This window comes from Dendropsophus ebraccatus, chromosome 7, assembly GCF_027789765.1.
Source record: "Dendropsophus ebraccatus isolate aDenEbr1 chromosome 7, aDenEbr1.pat, whole genome shotgun sequence".
NCBI lineage: Eukaryota > Metazoa > Chordata > Amphibia > Anura > Hylidae > Dendropsophus > Dendropsophus ebraccatus.
The window spans coordinates 96,160,783-96,178,519 of NC_091460.1; the positions used below are offsets into that span (position 1 = coordinate 96,160,783).

Here is a 17,737-nt window from a genome sequence, read left to right on the forward strand (position 1 = left end):
GCTGTAATACATACTGAGGACAAGGGTGGCGCTGTTTCTGAAAGAAAGCAGCTATATTTTCCTAATCCTGGCTAACATATTTAAACCATTAACTTTTTTGTGATTCAGCGGCATTATGTTCTCACTGCTTTACTCTGGTTATTAATCACAGATTAGGAAGAGGAATTCTCCAAACAGGATCTTAAGAAAAATAAAGTACAATAATAGAAAGGATACAAAAATGTAATCATCCATGTATCTTTTTTTCAGGTTCTCCACTATGGCATCCTCTGTGATTTTAGAAAGTAGCACCATGTCATCAACTCCGCTTTGCTTGACATTTTGGCTCTGCCAGTGATACCTTTCCTTGCTTCCCTAGAGAAAGAGAGACAACAGTAAGAGTAAATAAAAGAACCTTTAGACCATTTTAGACGGGAATATACTCTGCCACACCTGAAGCCTGAGTGGCTTTACCATACTGAACTTGTATCACCATGGGACCCTATGATTATCTAAATCTGGACTAGTAGAATCACAGGTCATTCATAAAACAGACACAGAAAAGTGGATTGCATCAAGGGGTAGAGCCTGCCGCAGAGCCATGGTTGCTTCCATGCTGGAATAAATAGTACAAAAGGTGTGGATATAAGAGAGTTAATTTCTCACCATTCCACCGTCATCTTAATATAGACGTATCTTCAGCTTAACCAACATATGCATTGGGTGAATAATCACTCATGAGATATTCACCCACCATTGATAAGATTTATTACTCACAAAAGATGCAGCGTACAATAGGCTCACAGCTGATGTTCATAGTTCCCGTACACCCAGTCACGCCAGCAAACTACTGTGAAATTCGCAGATATATAATCACAAAAGCTGTTGAGCCTCAAGCAATCCTCAGATTTGAGGCCTATTTGATATTATTACCTGATGTCTGATAAAAAGTATGCCTTACACGTTCTCACTCATCACTAAACTGGTCTCCCCTCTATGGGAAAAGAGATGGTGTGCTAGAGCAGGCGACTCCCAATTGGTAAAATATTTCCAATGTATAACTATTGGCCAATGTAATGTGCCTGGGCTCCCTTGCTCACAGCGAGTACACGGTGCAATGTGAAACAGCATAATCACATAAACAGCATAAAATAGGGCAAAATAGTAAACTACCATGAACATCTTATAGTAATAATGAGACATGTCCAACAACCAGGGATACACAGCGGGATACTGTACTTTTGTACTTTTTTTTAACTGACAGTGAGGTACAAAATGTACTGTCATGTTTTATAAACGATGCATAGCTAAAAAATAATGACATCAATTATAAGGGCAATCTTATTTAGAAAATCCAGTTCCCTATTCCATATTAAAGCAAAATAGCAGGACTTAAGCACCTGTCAAACTTGGCCAAGGGCCTAGGGGGCCCACTGGGCCACTGGGTGTTGTGCTGGTTGTAGAACTTTTAACTTTAGGCACTTCTAATGAGTACTTACATTTGAATGCATCATGCCTGCGGTCACAGTTGCTCTCTTCCCCATCACCCCAGTACTTGAGTAATGTCATTTGACCTCTTGCAGAGCAGGGAGAAAGAGGAAATGCTGGTGGACTGTGCAGGAGCCAGGTAAGTATGGGTGTTTATATATTACGATGGAGTAGTACCTACATAGGGCTAACTGTCGGGAGGTTACCTACTATGTAGGGACACAGAAGGACCTAGCTACTATTTGAGGCCTAATACTATATAGGGGCACACATAGGCCTAATACTATATACAAACACAGAGGCATCCTAACTACTATATGGTGGAACAGAGGGAGTTAAGTACTGTATAGGGGCACAGAGGAGGTTTACTACTTTATGGGTCACAGGGCACAGAAAGACATTGAAGTGCTTGAGTGGTTTTAAAGCTTGGCACTTAAGGTAATTAATGGAATGTGTTGACTTTAGTACCCAAACATTATCATATTTGTGGTTATAAAGTTTAAGAAGATTGCTAAGGGGTAATTTAATACATTTATATAAATGTATGATGGGGCAATAAAAAAGCTACTTATTCACAGGACAGTGTTTGTAAGAGGTGGGCATCCTCTACACCTAGAGGTAAGAAAATACTACACCAACACAGAATGGTATTCTTTACTCTAAAAGCAGTAAGACTATGAAACTTTCTGGAAGTTGTGATAATAAACTTACTAAATTAATTCACAATAGGCTTGGATACATTTTTGGATACATTACAGGTAGAAATGGTTGAACCGAACTTCCTGACCAAGATTCATTCCAAAATATTTTGATATGGTAACTAACCAAATTTCTTGAAAACATTCAAAGTTCGTCCAAAATGGTGACTACACATAGTACATTACTGCAGCTGCCACCACTTCAGAGATGAACATGTCTTGGGAGTGACAAACCCCTCAGCTAATCAGTGACTAAGAAGGGCAACTGAGCGGCTGTCTCATGCCACAGCTCCTATTGCGTGGAGCGACGGGCAGCAGACAACGATCAGCCAACATAGTCCATGTTGGCTGATTGTTGCCTTTTAACATGACCTATTACATCAAACATCCAAATAATCATTTGGGGTAATAGTATCTATATTTGCGGTGCATTTTAGCATTTACATAGAACAGACTCTTTTTTTCAGATAGCTGTCAGGGAGTCTAGGGGTTCGGGAAGATGGCAGTCCCTTCTATCAACCCTTAACACCTGTCCCTACCAAGCGTCAGACTTGGCCACCGGAGGACCGGAGAATCCACCAGTAGGGCCCGACGCGCCACACTGATGCGGCACACTGGGAGGGCCCCAGACAGTTATATAGGGCCCCCCTTGCTGCACTGCCCCCCTTCCCAATCCCTCTTGTGACCGCAAGCAGTATTCTGCTTGCGGTTACAAGAGGCAATCCGGCCCCCAGCTGCTGCTCCTCTCCCTGGCGGATTCCATGGCGGTGCACACATCAGGAAGCTCAGTGTGCGTCGGCCGGGACTTCCGGCACAGGGAACGCGTGTTAGAGACGCTCCCTGCACTGGAAGTATCGGCCCCGGAGCACACTGAGCTTCCAGATGTGTGCGCCGCCCGTGAATCCCCAGGACAACCCCAGGGAGCGGAGCAGCAGCCTGGGGAGAAGAGGAGATAAGAGCAGCGACGGGGCAACGATTTGTTTGGTGAGTTGTGTTTTATTTATTTTTTTCCTTTTCATCTGCACAGGGGGGACCATCTATAAGGGGCATAAAAGGGGGCATGTATAAGGAGGATTATTAGTGGGACCATCTATAAGGGGGGGGCATGTATAAGGGAGATTATAAGGGGGACCATCTATAAGGGGGATAACGGGGGGGGAATGCATAAGGGGGATAATAGGGGGGCATGTATAAGGGGGATTATTAGGGGGACCATCTATAAGGGGGATAACAGGGGGGGCATGTATAAGGGGGATTATTAGGGGGACCATCTATAAGGGGGATAACATGGGGGCATGTATAAGGGGGATATTAGGGGGACATCTATAAGAGTGGTATTAAGGGGGAATCTATAAGGGGGATAACACGGGGGGAAACATAAGGGGTGGCCAACACAAGGGGCATCCATAAGGGGGACATTTTTAGGGGGGCATCTATAAGGGGGACAACACGGGGGACATCTATAAGGGGGGCAACAAGGAGGGGGCATTTAATAGGGGGATAACGGGTGCAATCTATAAGGGGGACAACACAAGGGGGGCATGTATAAGGGGGACAATACAGTAGCCATCTATAAGGGGAACAACTCAGGGGGGCCATCTGTAAAGGGACGACACAGGGGCCATCTATAAGGGGGACAACATAAGGGGCCACCTATAAGGGAGAATACACAGGGGAGACATCTTCAAAGGGGTCAACACAGGGGGTCATCTATAAGAGGGAATACACAGAGGGGGCATCTATAAGGAAGAAGTGGGGGCATATACTATAAGGGGGATCACAAAGTGTCAGCCTACCCACTTAATGGGCGTGTAAAGGGGCCAATACAGATGTGCAGTTTGTAGAGAGATGAGGATGGTGACAGTGAGGAGCCTAATATGTTTGGCAGATTCTGTGGATTTGTGGCTCGAAGAAGTTCTCATAACAGCCCAGGGCAGATGAAGAATAAGATGAAAAGGGAAGAACTCTGATTAGAGAAGACGTCTCTTGTGAGTCATTTGATACAACTGGACTGTGAAGTGCACTACCATTCAAATGTTGGGGGTCACATTGAAATGTCCTTATTTTTGAAGAAAAAGCACTGTACTTTTAATTGAAAATAACTTTAAACTAGTCCTAACTTTAAACAAATACACTCTATACATTGCTAATGTGGTAAATGACTATTCTAGCTGCAAATGTCTGGTTTTTGGTGCAATATCTACATAGGTGTATAGAGGCCCATTTCCAGCAACTATCACTCCAGTGTTCTAATGGTACAATGTGTTTGCTCACTGGCTCAAAGGCTAATTGATGATTAGAAAACCCTTGTGCAATCATGTTCACACATCTGAAAACAGTCTAGCTCATTACAGAAGCTACAAAACTGACCTTCCTTTGAGCAGATTGTGTTTCTGGAGCATCATATTTGTGGGGTCAATTAAACGCTAAAAATGGCCAGAAAAAGAGAACTTTCATCTGAAACTCGACAGTCTATTCTTGTTCTTAGAAATGAAGGCTATTCCATGCGAGAAATCGCTAAGAAATTTAAGATTTCCTACAACGGTGTGTACTACTCCCTTCAGAGGACAGCACAAACAGGCTCTAACCAGAGTAGAAAAAGAAGTAGGAGGCTGCGTGGCACAACTAAGCAAGAAGATAAGCACATTGTCCTTATGGGTAACTCCTTGATGTGGTGTTGCACCAGATGGGCGTTTTGCTCCCTTTCCTTAATACATGATTCTTTTGTTAGGAGTGATATACTAGGATAGGTTTTCTTTGTTTTGCTTTGTTGGGGTTTTTTTTTTTTGTTTTTTTTCCCCTTTTCCTTTTTTTTGTGCTATGCCTCGGGGACTCTCAGACGCACACCTGGGGGTGCTTTGGCTATGCCCCCCCACCTCCTTCGGAGTCGTGTCCCCCTGCTTCTCAACCCGACCCCATAGTGGTTATCTCCGCATGATATTAAATACTTCCCCCATAGGTTAAAAGGTTTTTTTTTTCTCTCTCTTTCTCTCTCTCCTTTCCTCTTTTGGTAGGTAAATTTGTGGTTGGCTGGTAGAGTCTGGAATCTAGATAGAGTGACATTCTATCCTATGGGGGGTCCCCGCCGTGGTCCTAGGTAGAAAATTAAAAATTGTAAGTAATGCAGAAACTTTTTTTCTCATCGTTTATGCTTGATCTATGAGAACTCTGATGCTACAACTTTAGAAATCGAGGGGCTAGTCATCTCCTATGTCTTTGTGCGGGTTCAATTTTTGGGGATGGGGTTTATCGCTTTGTTTTTTTTCTTTTTATATGTGGATTTGTAAGAAAAGTTTTGTAAATAAAGATTTATAAAAGAATACTCATCTACTAGCAAGAAAAAAAAAAAAAAAAGAAGATAAGCACATTAGAGTCTCTAGTTTGAGAAACAGACGACTCACAGGTCCCCAACTGGCATCTTCATTAAATAGTACCCGCAAAACACCAGTGTCAACATCTACAGTGAAGAGACGGCTGCAGGATTTTGGGCTCCAGGGCAGAGTGGCAAAGAAAATGCCATAGCAAAAGAACACAGACATTGGACAGAGGAAAACTGGAAAAAAGTGTTGTGGACGGATGAATCCAAGTTTGAGGTGTTTGGATCACAAAGAAAAACGTTTGTGAGATGCAGAACAAATGAAAATATGCTGAAAGAATGCCTGACGCCATCTGTTAAGCATGGTGGAGGTAATGTGATGGTCTGGGGTTGCTTTGGTGCTGGTAAGGTGGGAGATTTGTACAGGATAAAAGGGATTCTGAATAAGGAAGGCTATCACTCAATTTTGCAACGCCATGCCATACCATACCGAGTGGACAGCGCTTGATTGGAGCCAATTTCATCCTACAACAGGACAATGACCCTAAACACACCTCCAAATTGTGGAAGAACTATTTACAGCAGAAGCAGGCAGCTGGTATTCTATTGGTAATGGAGTGGCCAGCGCAGTCACCAGATCTGAACCCCATTGAGCTGTTGTGGGAGCAGCTTGACCGTATGGTACGCCAGAAGTGCCCATCCAACCAATCCAACTTGTGGGAGCTGCTTCTAGAAGCGTGGGGTGCAATTTCTCCAGCTTACCTCAACAGATAAATAGCTAGAATGCCAAAGGTGTGCAATGCTATAATTGCTGCAAAAGGTGGATTCTTTGACGAAAGCAAAGATTGATGTAAAAACAATGTTATTTCAAATACAAATCATTATTTATAACCTTGTCAATGTCTTGACTCTATTTTCTTTTCATTTCACAACATATGGTGGTAAATAAGTGTGACTTTTCATGGAAAACACAAAATTGTTTGGGTGACCCCAAACTTTTGAACGGTAGTGTATATGGTGAATAGAACCGGTGTAGAGCTGGATCAGCCTCTATTTGACTGGATGAGGTGATCGTGATCTTTGTATAGTGGATCTTATTCAGTATCAGTGGTGTTGTTAGTCAGTATGTGGTGGTATTAGTCAGTATGTGGTGGTATCTGTCAGTATGTGGTGATGTTAGTCAGTATGTGGTGGTATTATTCAGTATCAGTGGTGGTGTTAGTCAGTATGTGGTGGTATTATTCAGTATCAGTGGTGGTGTTAGTCAGTATGTGGGGGTATAATTTTTTTACTTGTTATCTGGTACTGTGTTTTATTGGTCTTATGGTGCGTTTACACAGACAGATTTATCTGACAGATCTTTGAAGCCCAAACCAGGAACAGAATATAAACAGGGATCAGGTCATAAAGGAAAGACTGGGATCTATCCTCTTTTCAAATCCATTCCTGGCTTTGGCTTCCAAAATCTGTCAGATAAATCTGTCTGTGTAAACGCAGCATTAGTATACAGGATTTGGTCAGAAACTGGTATGGCGGTAATATATATGGTGATAATATTTCCTTCCTATATACTGGTATTATTGGTAATATCGGTCTTGATAATTGATATATATATATATATATATATATAGCATTGCTTGGTCAGTAGTAACTGAACTGTAATATATAGTATATATAATGTAACTTATATAGTGTGCACAGCCTGTGTACCATCGGTGTCTAAATGGGTCAGTGTATGGTTTGTGCTAGTGTACTGACACAGCCCCACGGTCACTACAGTACACTAATGCCATCATGATTAATCCTGATGCTGGGAGCTCCCAGGTCCAGTCCGCAGAACACTGACCTCAAACGGACTGAATTCTTCGGATGTGTGAATTATCCCATTGTCACTATGTGGTGTTGGTCACGGTGAGGTGATAATTATTTTTTTCTTATATACAGGTATTTTGGTAATATTGTTCTTGGTTTTCTGGATTTGGTTACAGTGTGACAGTATTGTGATAACATGGTAACAGTGTGACAGTATGGTGATAACATGGTAACAGTGTGACAGTATGGTGATAATATGGTAACAGTGTGACGGTACGGTGATAATATGGTAACAGTGTGACGGTATGGTGATAATATGGTAACAGTGTGACGGTATGGTGATAATATGGTAACAGTGTGACGGTATGGTGATAATATGGTAACAGTGTGACAGTATGGTGATAATATGGTAACAGTGTGACAGTATGGTGATAATATAGTAACAGTGTGACAGTATGGTGATAATATGGTAACAGTGTGACAGTATGGTGATAGTATGGTAACAGTGTGACGGTATGGTGATAATATGGTAAAGGTGTAACGGTGATGGTGATAATATGTTAGGGGTAGATGTTTTTGTTCTATCCCCTATTAGTGCTGTTCTGGGGTCACTTCACTACACGGAGCCCCCACAGATCTATGTATTCTTATACACCCAGAAGGCTGAAGGCACTACAACTCCCAGCATTTACTGACAGTCTACAACACTCAGGATATGCTGGGAGTTGTAGTACAGTAAAGAGACAATCCTCTGATAACTGCCGCTGTATACAGATGTATTGCCGGATCTTCAGGGCTGATGGTTGTCACCCCCAGATTGCAGCCACCAGGAGACTCTGCACACAGTGATTTATTAAAGTGTTGTACACTCAGAGACTACAACTCCCAGCATACCCTGGGAGCTTTATAAATATAGGGTGTTCTGAGATTTGTGACAGATACAGATGAATCTAGGAAAGGACCGGGTCTCATGGGTTCTTTATTGGTGGGCCCCAAGGATCATTTCCTCTGGTGGGCCCCAGGTGCTCCAGTCCGACACTGTTCATGTTGTACATATAAAGTTTTGAATCATTTATTGCGCAGGATTGAATTTATAGGGGGCAATGTATCAATGGAGACTCTTCAATAAGTACTCCATTAGATTTTTTTGTCGCTGGTCTCCCTGAACTCAGCGATTGCTGTGTTTTGTTAAAACTTCATACACCCCAGCTGATGCAGAGCCTCAAAATACACTTCAGCTGCTGCAGAACATTATATTACACACATCAGCTGCTGCAGAACCTGAAAATGCACATCTGCTGCTGCAGAACCTCATAACACACCCTAGCTGCTGCAGAACCTCGTACACCCCAGCTGCTGTAGAACCTCATAACACACCCCAGCTGCTGCAGAACCTAGCATAAAGGGGCTGAGAGCTGGATCCAGACATAAATGATGAGGCTGTGTGCACAAGGTGGCAGCCCCCCTCCCCCGGCAGCCACCAGTTGTCGTCCAGATAACCTTCCACAGTTGTCTACAGACCCCCCCTCAAACATCCCATCATCCATCAATTATACACCTCAGCCCCCACCCCTCCTGCCCCCAGTTATAATACTTACTCATCCTGGTCTGGGACAGAGGATGGAACAGAGTGTGGTGCCGTTGAGGCATAGGGAGAGACTATGGGTGAGGCTTCCCACAGCAGGGGCGGGGCTTCCCAGGACATACCATGGACATACCATGGACATGAGTTTGCCAGCATTGTTTCCTCAAAACCAGACTGTTGGGAATTATGGCAAAGGGACCCTCACACCTCATTATCTATAGTACAGGAGCATGTCGTCAGCAGGAGGAGGCGGCCAGGACAGACCATACAGTACAGGGGGAGGACTGGAAGGGAAGGCTAAAGCAGGGGGCAAATAACAGGGAACACAAATTTTTTTACATAATTTTTCTTTTTTTTACACAAGACTTTAAGACCAGGTGCCGTAAAAGTGTCTGAGAATCAAGCAAGTGTTTGCGTTCTGAAGCAAACTTTCCTTGAAAATATTGTTTGAGAACTGAACTGTTTGAGTTCAGAGCAGTCTGAGAACCGAGGTACTTATTAGGTAGTTTAACTAAAAACCTATTTCAATGCACAAAACCACTTTTTGTGATGTGATATTAATGTTTACACACCATAAAATAAAGCCAAAATAAGGCCATATTTTCAGTATAAGGCCATCTTCGCACAGTGTTTTTTTTATTACAAAAATGCCCTTGGTCATAAAAAAATGGACTGCATTGAAATCCGTTATTGCCCGGAGGAAAATGTTAAACAGCATCTATTGTTTAAAGGAAACCAATCACGCGAAAAACGGCCATAAAGCTAAGGAAATGTGCTGGTACATCAACCAGCACGCTTCCCAAACATACCCCTGTACCCTGCATACCATATACATATAAACCGCAAAATTGGGGGGGCGTGGCCAGGCTATGGAGGGGTGAACACGCACCATCTGTAGGCTCCGAGAACAGGGCGCCAAAACAGCCTTCCCATACACCCCAAAACCAGCCCAAGACACCCCAAATGGTGGGTGGCCGGCGGAGAACTAAGTCCAGCACCAATCCGGACCGTTCCCGGCCCGCCCGCGGCAGTTTGGACCGGTACTTCCCCGCCACGCAGCGCGGCCTAGCAGACCAGCCTGCAGCCTCCATAACCCCCGGCTCTCGCGTAACTAGGGCCTCCGTTGCCGCTGCCGCCCGTACCTGCTACGCCGAGTACTCCTGTGACCCGGACGGCTTCCCATCAACGGCAGCAACGGAGGTACGTGCTCCGGTCACGGAGCTTTCTGCATCTGCGGCCCCGGACGCTGGCGGCTCTGCCTGTGAGGGAGACGCGGCAGCTTCTCTCAGGCTCCCTGGTGCTGCTCCTGCTGAGCTCCACTCCGTGCGGCCGACTCTGACACCCCGGCGGTCCGTCTCCCCTGGGGCTGTTCCGTTGGAGGCAGGGGCCACAAACATCCCCCTTGTGAGAACTGGGGAGATTTGCCTGCAGCAGAGACGTTTGTTCCTGGATCCCAGCATGTCTTCACTGTCCCCTGCTGCAGTTCCATTCTCCACCACTAGAGGCAGTGAGAGGAGCAGTGCTGGCTCTGCTACACATATTAACCCCGGAAGTGCCGCTGCTGCTATTAACTCTATGAATGCTACTACATCCAGCCACTTGTTGAGTTCTGCTACATCCAGCAACCTGATGAGCTCTGATACATCTATTAACCCCATATGCCCCGCTGCTTCCTCTAATTCTGAGTGCAACAATATGGAGTGGGATTGGAAAGAATACATGAAATTGCTGCCTACGCGCTCCGATATGGAAAAGCTTGTGGAGCGCCTGGAAACCTCCTACAAACAGGAACTGAACTCTCTCAAATCTGAAGTCCACACCTTGGAGGCGAAAGTCTCAGATGTCGCGGCCGACCATAATTCTCTAGTATCTACAGTGGACGATGTCCAGGCTACGCTTGCTACTCAGGAAAGACGGATCCGGCATCTTTATAGGCTTCATGATGACGCTGAGAATAGGAGTCGCCGGAACAACATCCGGATCCGAGGACTGCCTGAAGCAACTAGAGCTAATGATCTCATCCTATCTCTCCAGGGACTGTTCGCCTCCATCCTCAAAAGGCCACCGGGTGCGGAGTTTGAAATCGACAGAGCTCACCGCACATTAGGCCCGGTCTCTAATGATGTAAACAGGCCTCATCTGCCGGCTCCACCACTATCGGATAAAAGATGAGATCATGAGAGCAGTACGCGACATGGACTTTGTCGACTTTGATGGAGCTCAATTGATCTTCTTACAGGACCTTTCCAGAGCTACTTTGTCTCAACGGCGTGCCCTCAAGCCTCTACTGGAACTGCTACGAAATCGTGACATTCCATATTCCTGGGGCTTCCCTTTTCAATTGGTGGTTCGTAAAAATGGCAAGCGGATTGAACTACACACTCCAGATGATTTGCCGGCCTTCCTGATGTCACTGGACCTTCCCCAAATAACTCTGCCTGACTGGGACCCGCTGTTGCCACTGCCTATTGGCCGCCCGGTCCGTCCAAGCGGAGCCTCGGCTCCGGATGATTGAGGTCGCTACGAGGCTCCACACCGTCGTGCCCTACAGTGCCTTCCCTACTTGAGATGTATCTTTTTCTCCTAATGTTGGCTGGTTGCTTCATTTTTTTTTTTGCTTTTTCTTGCAGCTGCATTGTGTTTATTATGTTCGCATTATGTGGTTGCTGACAGTATGTAGTTGGTTTTAGGAGTTATTCTATAGCATAGTCTGCTGCCTCCACGAGGAGGATTCCACGGCCTTCCTTGGCCGCCACCAGGGGGTGTTTTGTTATTTTTGTGCTTACTGTTTGTTCCAGAAAGGGGAGTTGCTTACTAAGATTTTTCATTTTTGGTGCCCTGTCACGGACTCGCAGACCTCATCTGTTAGTCCGTCCCTCACTAGGTTAAGACGCTTTAGGCGTCGTTACACCCATTTGGGTTTTTTCCGGGTAGTGTAGCTCCTACTTGGATTTGGAGGTTTCCCCCTTGGAAACCTTCTATTTCTGACTGCAGGCTCAGTCCTCTGCTCTGGTCTTTCCCATCTTTCCTTTCTCTCTTCTTTCTTTCTTTCTACCCTAGTCTCTTCTCTCTCCTTCTTTCTAGGGCCTCCCTTTGAGGGTGTGGGGGCGGCGGCGATGGACATCAGGCTGGCGTCCCTCAACGTCAGGTGACTGAATGTCCCACAAAAACGATCGCAAATCATTTACTCCATGCATAGGCAAAAAGTCCATATCCTGCTACTGCAGGAAACGCATTTTAAGACCTCTCAGACTCCTCGCATGAGACTTAATTACTATAATGTCTGGTCCCATAGCACTAATCCCGCTGCCAAATCCAAAGGTGTTTCTATCGCTTTGCATAAATCCCTGCCACACACTCTGCTGGATTCTCTAGTCTGCCCCAAGGGTCGATATGTCTTTCTCAAAATAGAAATACAGAGACGGATTTATACCATTGGAAATGTCTATCTCCCTAATACCAACCAAGGTAGCACTCTGCGTACGATCCTTAGGGCTGCTTCTACTTTTATTGATGGCTTGCTGATCTTAGGGGGCGACTTTAATCTGGTCATGGACCCCTCCCTGGACACCTCCTCCGGCAGAACTGCTGTGCCACGTTCAGAGTATGTGTTGGCACGATCGCTCCTGAGTATGCACACTCTAGTTGACATCTGGAGAATCCTTCATCCTGCGGATAGGGATTTTACTCACTATTCTGACGCGCACCGTACCTATGGCAGACTAGACATGTTCATGGTGGCGCAGTTTGCATTGACCCTTCATCCCACAGCCCACATAGGCACCGCTCTATGGTCAGATCACGCTCCGATCTTTATGTCTTTGCGGCTGCCGGGGCTGGTGCCCAGGGAGTGGTCGTGGAGACTGAATGAGACACTACTCCGGGATGTGGCATGTGGGGCGGCCGTGTCCCAGACTATACAGGACTTTATCCGGGACCATGTTTCAGATGATACTGCTTTGCCTTTGCAATGGGAGGCTCTCAAGTGTGTGGTCAGGGGGACCTTGATTCAGCATGGGGCCAGGCTTAAGAGGGAGAGAGGTGCGAAAATTGTTGCACTGCTGGGTCGGGTCGAAGCACTTTCCACGGCTCATAAACGTAATGCCACCACTGAGACTTTGACGGAGCTGACCCTGGCTAGGGAACAGCTCAAGGATTGTCTTGCTAAGTCCTCTTCCTCTCAGCAGGAACGGTATCGTAGCTTCCTATATGAGCACGCTAACAAAAGCGGCAGAACGTTGGCTCGGCTAATTCATCCGAGGACGCGGTTCACACACATACCTGGTCTCCTTGACCATCGCGGCAAAGAGGTACATAATCCTAAAGAGATCACTGCTCTTTTCTGCTCCTATTTCTCCTCTTTATACAACATTAAAAGTCGCTTTTCAGAGTTGCCAGTGGAGGAAAGGGAGACTAGGGTGTCTGCTTATCTGCTAGATACGGCACTACCTACCGTTCCTGTGGAGTCGGCTGAGGAGTTGGAGACCCCCTTCACTGAAGGAGAGTTTCAGTCGGCCATCACTGAGGCCAAAGGGGGCAAGAGTCCGGGGCCGGACGGCTTCACTGCCGGATTCTTCAAAACTTTCAAAGAGCTGTTAGTGCCATTCATGACCAAATGCTTCAACAGCGTTTCCATGGCCTGTCCCTTCCCTCGCCATTCCCTAGAGGCACATGTGGTGGTCTTGCCCAAACCTGGTAAAGACCCTAAATATTGCAAAAACTACCGCCCTATCTCCCTTATCAATTGCGATCTCAAACTTTATGCCAAGGTATTGGCCTCTCGTTTGAGCCCCCTCATCTCTCAAATCATCCATGTTGACCAGGTCGGTTTTGTTCCTGGTAGGGAGGCAAGGGACAACACCCTTAGGACGCTCTCGCTACTGTCATGGGCTGGCCGTACGGGATCTCCCTTGTGCTTGCTCTCCATTGATGCTGAAAAGGCTTTTGATAGAGTGCATTGGGGATTCCTGCGGTCGGTCCTGGCGGGGGTGGGGTTGGGCCCGCACTTTGTGGAAAGAATCATGGCATTGTATTCTTGCCCGTCAGCCCGGGTGCGGGCCAATGGCGTACTCTCTAGTCCGTTTGCAATCCACAACGGTACGCTCCAGGGCTGTCCCTTGTCTCCCATGCTTTATATCCTCACGATGGAGCACCTAGCTGTAGCCCTTCGGCAGAATCTAGCGATCAAAGGGGCGATATTTGGGCAGGATCACCACAAATTGGCTCTCTACGCAGACGATCTTCTTCTGTACATATCTTCCCCCATCACTTCTCTCCCCTCTATTCTACAGGAATTCCAACGGTTCGGTGACCTTAGTAATTTCAAGGTTAATCTGTCCAAAACTGAGGGTCTTAACATCTCAATCCCACCCAATGTCTTTAGCACGATCAAGGCCTCCTTCCCCTTTCAGTGGCGGGAGGACTCTCTCATCTACTTAGGTGTTAGAGTCCCCTCTGCTCCTAGCTCTCTCTTCTCTTTGAATTACACCCCCATGCTGAGCAAGGTCCTTTCGGAGATGTCCTCATACTTTTTGAAACCGGCTTCCTGGTTTGGGCGGATGGCTATTGTGAAAATGGACATTCTCCCCAAACTACTGTACATTTTCCAGACCGTCCCCATTGTGGTGCCGGTGGCCTTTTTCAGGACTCTACGTCGAGCTGTCTCGAAATTTGTGTGGGGCAAGAGCAGGCCACGGATTAAACATGCAGTTCTCACGCAGTCCAAATTTTTGGGCGGCATGGGTCTGCCTGATTTGCGCTTCTACCACGAGGCGGCGGTTATGCGTGGAGTCCTGGACTGGGTGCACTATAGAGGCATGAAAAGGTGGGTAGACGTGATGTTTTCTTTGTGTCCGGTTAGCCCCTCCGCTCTCCCCTGGATACCCCCCGGGGACCGATCCGTTCTTCCAGGCCTTCCTTTTCTAGTGTCACATACGCTCTGCGTCTGGGATAGATGGGTCACTAAACGGGGGTTATCCACTGTCCCTGGGCCGCTCTCCCCAATACTTCAAAACCCGAAATTCCGGCCCGGATGGCAGGCACATACGTTCCTGCTGTGGGACCAGTTTACATGTCCTAGAGTACGGGATTGCATGACGGGCGGAGCTGTGTCATCCTTGGCCTCCCTTCAAGCCCAGTCTACAAGGGGCCTGCTATCCTGGCTGGAATATGGTCAGTTGGTTTCTTTCATCCGGGCCCTCTTTCCGCGGGGCACCCCCATACCTGCGCTCACTGATTTTGACAACCTGGCTGTCTCTGCTTCTCCGATCCCACATTGCATTTCGGTTATCTATCAGATCCTGATCAGTACTGTCAGTCCCGATAGAGCCCCCTTCTTTGCTAAATGGGAAGCCGACCTTGCTGCCTCGTTTGATGCTCAGTCTGTCCGGAAGATGTGCGAACTGACTCATGGTATCTCAATGTCTGCTAAGGCTAAAGAAAAAAACTACAAAATCATCTCTCGGTGGTATTACTGTCCGGTCACCTTGCATAAAATGTTCCCTGAGACATCTGATCGCTGCTGGCGATGTCTGGCGGACGCTGGTGACATGTTGCACATCTGGTGGGCCTGCCCGGGAATCCATGATTTTTGGGACAAGGTCTTAGGAATATATAGCGCATATTCTGGACAGACTGTCGTCAACTCGCCTCAGTTAGCCTTGCTGTCTAAAATTCCCGGCTCTCTTTCTAAGGCCAAAAAGGGAATCCTGCGACATTTTCTGACCGCTGTACGCTTAGTTATCCCCCGACATTGGAAATCCCCCCTTGTGCCCACCATAGCAGAGTGGATAGGTGAACTCAGGGACCTTGGCAGAGTGGAGGAATTGGTGGCTGAGGCCCATGATAGATCAGACAAATTCGAAAAAGTGTGGTTTCCTTGGCGCCTATACATGGACTCTGAGGAGTTTCTGGCTCTTATACGATAGCCCCTGGCGTGCGGGGGCTCTGGGTTTTAAGGCTGCTAAGCTGTACCGGCGATGGTGTCCATTCCCCCACCCCATGCCCTCTTCTTCTCCCTCTCCATTTTACCCTTATCTCTTACCTTCCTTTCTTACATTCTCTAACCTTTTTCTTGGAGTTTGCACTTCTATAGTTGTTATTTTATGCTGTTTCCTTATGGTGTACTTGGGCACCCTGCCTTGTTCTTATGCCTGTTGACGGATTCTACAAATTCCTTTTGTTATACTGAAAATCTGACACCGTGTGACTTGCAGGTCACGTTTTGTTGCTTGATTACTGAACCTGTATCTGTTACCTGTGCACGATTGTCAATAAAATCAGATTACACATAAACCGCAAAATTAGTTTAATAATCTCTTGCGCTGTATGTAAATTACCTGCTAAGTAGTCATGATGGGCGGGTGGCTTGTTCAAGTAGTCATGGTGGACGGGTGGCTTGTTCATCTAGTCACGGTCCTGGGTGGGCTCCGGCGCTGTAATCATGTCCCTCTGGGCGTGTTGGAAAGAGCTGCATGCTGACGTCACCCGGTTTTGGGGGGGGCGGGATGGGGCGGCATTGCACGTCGTCCGCGCCGATGGCTTTACTATGCTGCGCATGCGCAGTACAGCGGGAGTACACGCTGCTGTACTACGCAGCGCAGGCATTTTCTAATAGGTAATATGGCCGCCGCCTACCAGTGACAGAGACACTTTTTATTATAACCCCAGGCGCTCTATGTTTCAGGAGCAGGGACACCGTCAGCCAATAGGAATTGCCTGTAAACGGAAGCCCGTGTGCCGAAACAGATACAAGTACGCTGGGCTGCAAGTGGAATGTTGCACCTGGGTGGTGGGCAAGGTAACTGTAATGGCTGCGCTGTGCTCGGACTTGTCCGTCTGTCGTGCTGCACAGCAGGACGTGTCCTGTGCGGGAGGCCGGCACGGCACAGGCGCAATACAGCAGCGTCGTCTCTCGCTGTACTGCGCATGCGTAGCATAGTAAAGCCGTCGGCGCGGCCGACATGCAATGCCGCCCCCCCCCCGGGAGACGTCAGCATGCAGCTCTTACCAACACGCCCAGAGGGGCGTGATTACAGTGCCAGAGTCCACCCAGGACCATGACTAGATATACAAGCCACCTGCCCACCGTGACTATTAAACTAACTTTGCAGTTTATATGTATATGGTATGCAGAATACAGGGGTATGTTTGGAAAGCGTGCTGAGTGATGTACCAGCACGTTTCCTTAGCTTTATGGCCGTTTTTAGCGTGATTGGTTCCCTTTAACACAGTAAAGAGCGTGCTTCTGTTTTGCTTAATGATGCGCTTCATTGAAGAATCGACTCCAGTGCTCCAAACAAGCTAATTTACCTATTTAGGCTGGGTTCACACTATGTATATTTCAGTCAGTATTGTGGTCCTCATATTGCAACCAAAACCAGGAGTGGATTGAATACACAGAAAGGCTCTGTTCACACAATGTTGAAATTGAGTGGATGGCCGTCATTTAATGGCAAATATTTGCTGTTATTTTAAAACAACGGCTGTTGTATTGAAATAATGGCCGTTATTAACTGTTACATGGCGGCCATCCACTCAACATTGTGTGAACAGAGCCTTTATGTGTTTTCAATCCACTCCTGGTTTTGGTTGCAATATGAGGACCCAGGGACGTAGCTAGGGGTTCAGCCTAGGGGGGGCGAGTGAGTCTGAGTGGGCCCCCAACCGATTATGTTACTCATAGGGAACCTCAGCAGGTGACACGGATTTCTGAATAATAAAGGGTATAATCTTATACCCTTTATTATAGTGAATAAGGATAAAGAGCTGTGTAAGAGGCCTCTACATCTGAAATATAGAACCACAGAAAAAGTAAAAGGACTTAAGATTAGGAAAATATAGCTGCCTTCTTCCACAGAC

The 17,737-nt window shown here is 46.7% G+C and overlaps 1 protein-coding gene across 2 annotated transcripts in view; it reads right to left on the reverse strand.

Moving 5' to 3' along the window:
- Positions 1-17,737, reverse strand: part of MYO1F (myosin IF) — a 228,107-nt gene that overhangs the window by 196,818 nt on the left and 13,552 nt on the right. For both annotated transcript variants that reach the window (XM_069976647.1, XM_069976646.1), the window contains exon 2: positions 217-354. In XM_069976647.1, the coding sequence (XP_069832748.1) occupies positions 217-354 (138 nt within the window). The remainder of the gene's footprint in view (positions 1-216; positions 355-17,737) is intronic.